The sequence below is a fragment of the Dendroctonus ponderosae genome, unplaced genomic scaffold (genome assembly GCF_020466585.1).
Source record: "Dendroctonus ponderosae isolate FM_Combo_2020 unplaced genomic scaffold, Dpon_F_20191213v2 Dpon_F_20191213_1, whole genome shotgun sequence".
Classification (NCBI taxonomy): domain Eukaryota; kingdom Metazoa; phylum Arthropoda; class Insecta; order Coleoptera; family Curculionidae; genus Dendroctonus; species Dendroctonus ponderosae.
Window position 1 is genome coordinate 17479607 of NW_026017110.1, and position 9837 is coordinate 17489443.

The 9837-nt window shown below is 33.0% G+C and overlaps 1 protein-coding gene across 1 annotated transcript; it reads left to right on the forward strand.

The window, feature by feature from the left end:
• The first annotated feature begins 672 nt into the window (after positions 1-672).
• On the forward strand, positions 673-9735 carry LOC109541424 (vacuolar protein sorting-associated protein 16 homolog). The gene is made up of 13 exons (XM_048660930.1): positions 673-1111; positions 1636-1825; positions 2473-2749; positions 3619-3740; positions 3803-3981; positions 4038-4550; positions 4620-4800; positions 5001-5135; positions 5190-5351; positions 5469-5618; positions 5676-5929; positions 5989-6189; positions 9495-9735. Exons 1-13 carry the CDS (start codon positions 1053-1055, stop codon positions 9637-9639), a joined length of 2568 nt encoding a protein of 855 aa, XP_048516887.1. The 5' UTR covers positions 673-1052; the 3' UTR covers positions 9640-9735.
• The last annotated feature ends 102 nt before the right edge of the window (positions 9736-9837 follow it).

Genomic DNA, 9837 nt, shown 5'->3' on the forward strand with positions numbered 1-9837 from the left:
AAGCTGATAATTAAATTCTAAACCTAGGGTCTCAAATGTGCTCTCTCTCAAAAATGCTCTAAGCTACACTTTCTGCGAAAAGAAAATATTATGGGGTTAATAACGTCATCGATAACTTTTTCCCCAAAAAAAATACCAATATTTTTTCACATAATGAGACCCTAAGCACAGCCTAACGATTATATATAATCTTTATGCTGTGCCCTAAGTCTAGAATTTAATTATCAGTTTTGGTTCTAGCACAGTAGACCTTGGGCGTCAAGTTTCGATCACTCTGTACACATTTTGCTATTTTTCCTGTACTCTCAAAACACCTTCAAAGGAATGACGACAATTTTGAATCACCCTGTAGTTATACTCACTAGCGCCAACTTTAAACTTCAAATATCTCAACAGAGATACATACAGAGATAGAGATACTTGATGACAGATACAATCACAAAATATCCCCCCTGGGGGTATGTTCTGTGGATCATAGATGAAGACAAGTATGTGGATCATAGAGAAAGTAAAATAATTATTTTACTTACTCTATGATGTGGATACAATCTCAAGGAAGAATGGATGCTGGGAGAGAGACTTGGTGCGATAAGCCTTGTTCTATGGGTGCGACAAACAAACCTTTTTTCCATAAAAAATGTATTGAAATACAAATCTGCTCATTAATTGTTGTTATAACTGAGCGATAAAGATAATATTTGCTTAAAGTGGATTTGCATATGCTGATGATTCTTCAATGCACATAGAAAATATTTTAATGTATCTCCCGAAAGTAGTAGGATTTTGTATACATATTTTACAGACACTCAGCACATAAGCAAAGAACCACATTAATGTAATTACCTCGAATTATAAAATTGATTCTTCCTCAAATTATCAACTTGTCAACTTGGAATGTCAGTGAAAACAACAAATATAACCTCACTTCTCATAGCGATCAAAACAAAAGATATTTAATTTGAACATTTATATTTGCCTTTATTATTAATTTATCGTATCGAATTTAGTGAAACTTGAGCCGTTCATTGTTCAGCTAGTTCACCAGTTACAAGATGTCGAGTGCCCTGATTACAGCAAATTGGTTTCTATTGGGACGAGATTTGTATTTCAGGTAGGTATATTTGTTAACATATTTAATATTTCGGATTGTTTAAGTAGGTTGTTAATATATTTATATTTGTTTAATGTCTTAATCTCCTATGTCCGAAAAATGTAGTATAGTTTCAAATACTTAAATAGCAAATGATTTGTTTATTTATTTTCAAGTTTTCAGAAGTTTGATGAAAAAATAAGCCTCGATTTACTGTTAAAGGTCTGAATAGATACAGATATGTTTTCTATATGAGTGGTCAATTTTACATGTAGGTTAAATGTAGCTGTTCTGGCCTTTCTATACTTTAGCAGCGTTTTTCTGGCCCAAAAGTGGACAGTATTCTCATACATAAATATAATAAAATTGCTTATGATTCAGTCAGTTTGTAAATGGACAACGTTGCTCGAAGAATAATCACGCGAATTGTACCTACTATGCAAGTAGTGTTACACCAATCGATAAATATACTTTGTTTTACGAAAGAAATGACATATAATTTTATAGGTGGTTACTTAACTTTTAACATATTTAATAATCCTCAGAAGGTTGGAAATCTATTCAATGGAATGGAACCAAGAAATTAAATTAGAAAACTTTATTGTGTCTTCTGCATCATACGGAGGTCCCTTGGCGTTACGGCGAGATGATCGCAAGATTACCAAAGTTCGTGGCCCTGGACAGCCAGTGATTTCCATATTCTCTGGATCTGGCATGACAGTAACTTCATTTAAAGTAAGTTGTTGCCCAAATTTCGATTTGTCTAAATGGTCGTAAAATATGTTGCTTTGAAAACGATCCAACAAATAGGTAATCTTCCCAGGAAACAGAGTGTTTTCCTCTGTGCTTTGCATTTTTCATTGACCAAGTTGAGCTTTTTATAATCGCATTAACTCCATAACTGTGTGTGATTCACATTAGCTCGAAAAAAAAAACCGGTTTGTGATGGTTTATTAAAGATATGCTTTTTGCTAAATAAAAACTTTTTTATCTCATTTATATTCGATACCCAGCTTTCAACATTTTACAACATTTCCCACCGAACCCGTTCGGATGAAAGCGAAGAAAGCTCTCGATACATTTATAAGAAAATATTTTGCTAGTTCATCCCAGTTAATTAGACGTTAGAATACAGCTTATCTCTAGTACCCTAAGAATTGCGGTTGGGCGATTTTTCGAACCGTTTAGATAAGACTAGCTTTAATTGATGTTTTTAAGTGAGTCAGTTTAAATTGAAGAGTAAAGTTTAATTAATTCCGGGGATTACCAATAACTATCATAAGGTTATAAGGTGAAGATTGGCAGATATAAAAACATAAGCTGTAACATTTAATTAAAGCGCTATTTAATGAAGAAAATTAAATGAGTAACGTGTATTTCAGTGGACGCAAAGACCTATCGTCCATATGGGTTGGTCGAACGAGGAAAAACTGATTTGCATCCAGGATGATGGGAATGTAGTCGTTTTCAACATGTTCGGGAAATTATTTCATAAATTCAATATTTTTCCAAAAGTACACGACGCTAAAATTGTTGATGCCAAAGTATTCACCAACACTAAAAACGTCACTGGAATTGCTGTAATGACTTCGAATTTCAACATATTTATCGTTAATAGCATAAAGGATATCAAAACCAGGCAGCTTAGCGATGTACCAAGTAAGACACAAAAAATAGATAATTAAAATATGGTTATTACAATACAAAATCCTTACTTTTAGCAATGTAATTAATCGGAATATTCCTCTGCTTTATGTGTTTAATCCATTTTATTTACACCATGACTAATACACGTAGTGCAAAACAGGATATTACAGTCGTGATAAGCCGATGATTTTAGGTTTACAATTGTACAATGTAGCAGTTATATTTTTAGAAATCTTAAAAAGTAACAATACTACCGCTGTACTGAGATGATCGTAAAAATTATTCCTTGAAAAATACGTGCAAATTGCATAATTCATTTTAAAGTTACTAAAATGTTTACTACCCTATAGTGAATATGCACCCGATGATTTAGATGTAATTTTGATATTTTTAGGAATAGAACAGGGTAAAATGATTTAAAATTTATTATTTAAATAGAGAATCCAATTGACGCGAAATTCGAAAAATATTATAAATCCTATTTTATTCTCAAAGCTCAACTTCGAAAATTTATTTTTTTGTGAATTTAAATGAATTTAAGCGATTGAGGTGCCACACTGTTGCGAATCGTATTAAAAGCTTCAACTTTAATCTCGTAAAACTGTACGTGTTTACTCATAAAGCTTCAGGTTCTTTTAAAAAATAATCTTAAATCTGCTTTATTGATTCCCGAATTTATCAAGATTACCGTGGATCAGCCTGCATATGGAATATTGAATAAAGTGCTCAAATACTAATTACTAAGTATTCAATTTGAGAGTAATTGCTAAAGAATAATAGGAATTGCATTCAAGATGAAATCTGAATCGATTCGTACAGGTTCAAAAAACTGTCAAATTGTGGTCGGTAAAGATTGATTGAAAAACATTATTGGTTTTCAGAATCAACAGTAGAACCAACATGTTGGGAGGTGGTTTCCGAAGAATTCTCTACCGATGTGTTTTTTGCAAGAGGAAAGGAGTTGTATCGACTGAAGCAAGATGAGCACCATACCAGTGCGATGGTATTTAAATCTATTTTCTAAACAATTAGACTTAAATTATGAGATAAAAAACTTCATTTCAGTTACAACCAGATATTTCTAATCCTTACTCTGCAATCCTAGAAATGGCCGTTTCGTTAAATGCTCGTCATTTATGCTTCTTCACCGATTCCGGCCATCTTTGGTTGGGATCTACCGATCTACGCCATAAATACTGCGAAATTGAGACGTATACAATCCATAGGCCCAAGCAACTTGTATGGTAAGTTTATCTTATTTAAACTGGAATTATATAAAAACTTTGCATATTCTTTGAAGGTGTGGGAATGAAACAGTTGTAGTTTATTGGGAGCAGGATCATACGGTTTTGATAGTTGCAAAAAATGGCCAATTCGTACAAGACACATATGACCATGCTGTTCATTTACTTGCTGAAATTGATGGTGTTAGGATTATATCAAGCGCTCGTCACGAGCTGTTGCAAAAAGTTCCCGAAGTGGTTCAAAAGATCTTTCGTATCAACAGTACTGAACCGGGAAGTTTCCTTCTGGAAGCATCTAAACAGTTCCAGAAAGGCAGTCACAAAGCGAACGAGTATATAACTTTGATCAAAAGCAAAAGTAGTCTTGAAGATGCGGTCAACCAATGCCTGGACGCTGTAAAATATGAATTTGATACGGATATTCAGAAAATGTTAATCCGAGCTGCACAGTTCGGCAAATGCTTTATTTCTGGCATGAATTCCCACAAATACGTAAAAATGTGTTGTCTGCTCCGAGTATTGAACGCCATTCGCCATTTTAAAGTTGGAATTTCTCTTACTATTGAGCAGTATCCTTTTTTTAATTCTGGCTAAAAATATATTCCAAATATATAATAATTTCCTTAATGTAAGCGTAGACTAAAATACATGAAGCTGCGGGAGTCTCCAAGTGCGGACGAGAATGAGGCTTTGAAAAATTTACTGGACCGGCTAATAGTCAGAAATATGTATTATTTGGCCCTGCAGATAGCAAAGTGTTTGAAACTTCCCGAAAGTGTAGGCAGTAGTTATATTATGGTACATTGGGCAAAATATAAAGTGAGTCAAGTTCAATCAAAACTTATGGTAGAAAAAAAAACAAGTACCGTATAAGTCTATATTGTTTAAAATGCGTCATTTTTGTTAAATAGTTGCGATATTCACAGTCAAATCACACTAGACTTATTAAATTTCCGAACTAAAACCATGGCAAAAAATGTTGCACAAATGTATATTTAAGCCAATATCATTGCAAACAGGTTGGACAACACCAAGCAGATGAAGAAATTGTAGCCCGGGAAATAGCTTCAAAACTCGGCTATTCATCAGGTGTTTCATACAGAGAAATTGCGGAAAAAGCTTCAGAATTTGGAAAAAATAAGTTGGCGATAAAGGTATCTGTTTAATTAAGATGTCATTGAAGTTTAGTTTTTGATTGTAAAATTTAGCTGCTAGAGTATGAGTCCAAAGCAAGTGAACAAGTCGAACTGCTGTTGAAATTGCACGAGAATAAATCGGCTCTACACAACGCAATTGAAAGTGGTGACACTGATTTGATCTACATGGTCGTGTTGAAGTTGCGAGAGAAAATGCCGCTGGGTGATTTTAAGGTATTAAACTAGATTTAATACTAAATTGTGAAATTTATTAAATTTTTCATTCAACAAACATGTGCCAAAGCATATTTTAATTGAAATAATGCATTAAAACTTGGGACTTTTTTACAGATGACTATTCGTAACTTTCCAGTAGCACAAGCGCTTTACATCAAATATTGCAAGGAATATTACAAATCGGCTCTTGCGGAAATTTATATTCAAGAAGACGATTTTCCATCTCAAGCTCAAATGATTATAGAAGAAAGTCTGAGCGATAAAGTACATAATCAAGTTATGGCTCTTACTTTTGTTACATTATTTTGTTTGTTTTTGCAGAATTCCCATTTACGAGATTCTCAATTGACCGTCGCTATAGAGGCGTATAACAAGGGCAGAAAAGATTTGTACGCCAGTATGTGCGAGGAAACTTTGAAGCTTTCAAAATTTCAAAGAGAATTAGAAGAAAAATTCCAGTCAGAAAATAAGTTCGTGGGAAAATCTGTGCATGATACATGCAAAATATTGTTGGAGATGAAAGACGTCAAATTGGCCGAGAAAGTAAAGAACGATTTTAAAATACCCGACAAAAGGTGCCGATATTCAGAGCTAAATGTTTTAACATCATTTTATATTATTTGATAATTGTCAGATATTGGTTTCTGCGAATAAATACACTGGCAGCTCTAAAGGAATGGATTGAATTGGACAAATTTGCTAAACTGAAGAAGTCACCAGTTGGTTATGGACCGTTCGTAGACGCGTGCTGGGCTAATCACAATAAGGATGAGGCCCTTAAGTACATGCAAAAAGTTCCTGATGATCTTAAGGCGAAGTATTATTTGAAAATCGAGTAAGTTTTTTGATCAACCTACTTCTTGGTTTAGCAGTACCTGATATAAAGTGGTAGTAGCGTAAAGTACAATCATACGATCCAACTTGAGCCAGCATAAAAACTAAATCTGGGTCTGGGTAAACAGTCGGGGCATTCTTTGTGAATAATGGGCGTGCGAAATATATTTTAAAAAACGTGTTTTTATAAGTGATCATTTAATTAACTGATCTGAACATATTTGGTTCATTGTTTATTTATCCATTATCTTAATTTTTTTAAGTTACGGATGTCCAAAGTTACGTTTATTTATTCATGACTATCAGAGTATTCACAACATGAATGATTGAATGAAAATGCCATCTTTACGGTCTAATAATAATAACAATGATAATAATGACACAGCCAGCTTAAAAATACTGTGTGAACACTCAATATATCCGCGAAAAAAGGTTGTTTCTTGGAATGGAAATTAATCTAAATAAGGCACCCAGCAATATGGCCTATAACAGTTTTTTATTTTGGATTTCATCAACAATCTAAAAAAATATGGGCAAATTTAATTACTTTTTGACAAAATAACGGTTGGAGGAAGCACCTAAATGCTGATTAGCCTCAATGAAGTTAACGTATAACTAATTCCAATTTAGAATGGTTGTATTTATAATACAAAAGAAATGGTTCAGTATTAAATAATTGTTTACTTTAAGTCACTGCTTACATTGAAACCACTGACTTATCTGATTTAAGTGTTTTTCGATATTGGATTTGTATATGGAGTGCATTGCCCAAGGATTTTCACCATTATCTTTTAAAAACTATTTATATTTCTAGAGAAGTAACTAATATTTTTAGTTGAAACAGGCACAACCCAAATAATGCGGGAATTTTTTGTTGCTATTTTTTGCAAGATTTGGGCCAGAGATACAGATAGTCCGAAATTGTCCAGATATTGCAAGAAATTTAATAACGCTACTGCAAAATAAAGCTTTTCGTATTACCTATCTAAAATCTATCTGGTAAGGATCAAACAGTATAAATTCAAGTATTTTTTAAATATTTATCTTCTAAATACTTTTAATGCCGTAAATCGACAGCAAATAATCAGATCTTCACAAAGTCTGCTTTCAATCTAATCAAAATTTGTTGATATCATTTTATATCTGGGCATGCAAAGTCTAAAGTGTAACTGCTTAATTTTAAGCTGAGTAATAACGAAATTTCATCGATTACAAAGCAAGCTGCAACTGGAAAAATTGTTTTTCTGTCTCATCATGTCTAGCTAAACGTTCTTATGAATTGTTCGTGTACAGCATCAAACATTTACGTAACGGACTTTATTACCAAACAATAGTAGTATACAGGGTGTCCCGTCAGCTCATGATCAAAAGGGTACTGCGATATTCTTTGGAGCAAAAGAAGACGATCTGACCTAACTTTTATTAACAAACAATGTCTGTCTCTTCTGCTATTGATGGTCAAAGTTCTTCAAAAAATTTATCTTTTTCTAAATATCGGGAGAATGGTTCCATGTATTTTAGTAAAACTCGCTGTGAATTTGCTCTTATGTAAGACTCATATTTTGATGAAACAATCGAGCTCAGCCGTTTTGGACAAGTGGTGAATTCTTGAGTGTCATGGTACAAAAACTACCAGAACTTTTTAGTTGGAGGATGAACTCAACTATTTTTTTTTAGGTTGATACACTAATCATTTATTCTCAATTTTGTGCTCTTTGTAAAATCTTGTAGCATTCATAGTTTTTGCGAAAAAAATATTTCTGTTTCCTTGCCACTTAACAATGTTAGACATTAACAGCAAATATCGTGATACGAGGCATAAAATCATTGTCAATCAATCTCACAAATTCGTTTTGAATGACTTTTTCTAATGAAGAAGTGACCGACATGGTCAAAGTATGAGGGTTTTGCGAAGACAATTTGCGCGGCGCATATTTGCAGTAAATGTCTAGCATTGCTAGTGACTAGAAAACAGACATATTTTTTTTACGCAAAAACTATGAATGCTACAAAATTGTGAATAAATGATTAGTGCATCAACCTAAAAAAATGAATTGGTTTCATCCTCCAACTAAAAAGTTCTGGTAGTTTTTGTACCACGACACTCAAGAATTCACCACTTGTCCAAAACGGCTGAACTCGATTGTTCCATCAAAATATGAGTCTTACATAAGAACAAATTCACAGTGAGTTTCACTAAAATACACCGTAGCATTCTCCCGATATTTGGAAAAAGATAAATATTTTTCGCTAATAAAAGTTTGGGCAGATCGTCTTCTTTTGGTTCAAAGAATATCGCAGTACCCTTTTGATCATGAGCTTACGGGACACCCTGTATGATGTTAAAGAAACGAATGGTGTTAGTATTAAAAACCAAATAATTTATAGACTATAATTAAAAATTGTGTATCAAATGGACAATAAATAAGAGGTAGATTAAAGTAAGCATAATAAAAATGTGTCATATGTATGTTTTCGTTGCAGTTTAGCACTTGGCACGAAAAATGTGTAGATCAAATTTAACCGAAATACAAACAAATTATTTGATTTTTGGAAAAAAACTTAGGAGAATGATTTGCTAAGGTGGAAGTATAGAACATAAAAAATCATCTACGTACGGAAAAAAATTGGCGAAAATCTCATAAAACCAGATTAGATATTTGCAAGAACTTAACTATGCAGAAATGCAGGGTGTTTCGGGAGGAAAGGAAAATATTTGGGAATGCGTTCAGAAGCTCAAAATAACATAAATGAACCCATATGGTTTATTCCGATTCTGAAATAATCGCTTCTCAAGTGTTTTGTAAATATTCTTTATTTTAAAAGTAATAAAAGCTGTAGCACGCTTGTAAACGACTTGTACGTTGAATTGCTTGGCTATTGTTTCTAATTATATTTGCAGCATTGAAAATTCGACTGGTCTCTAACACCCATATTTTCATGAAAAAATCGAGTTCATCCGTTTTGGACAAATGGTGAATTTTTTAGTGTCGTGGTACAAAAACTACCCGAACTTGATTGATTTGATGGAGTAAATCAACTCATTTTTTTTGTTGATGCACTAATCATTTATTCACAATTTTGTGCTCTTTGTAAAATCTTGGAGCATTTATAGTTTATGCACAAACAAATTATTTCTGTTTTCTTGCCACTTAACAATGCTAGACATTAACTGCAAATATCGTGATAAGCGAGGCAATAAATGCGTTCAATATTAGCCTTTCCATATTTTTTAGTATTTAACTACTTTAAATAGACTGTCTATATTCATTCTTACTTGTGAAATTTAATTATACACATTTTTAGGTGTTACAGTGAGGCAGCAGAGATAGCATTCCAGCAACGAGACATTCAAAGCTTATTAAGTGTCCAGTGTCGACTGGCCAAGAAAAATCCGGAACTACTCCTGAAAGTGACGGGGATGTTGAATCAGTTGGATTATAAAAATTAAAGTATAATCGGACATTTCTCGAAACTGTACTTTATAAAACCATTGTACGTGTGATATGTTATTTGAACTGTTATATAAATAAACACTTATATCTATTATCTTTGTACTTAATGCTTCAAAAATAAAAGTATGAAGTAACTGATAAGGATATTCCTAGTAAAATTTGTTCAAGTGTCTTGTCTTGCACTTGAGTAGGAG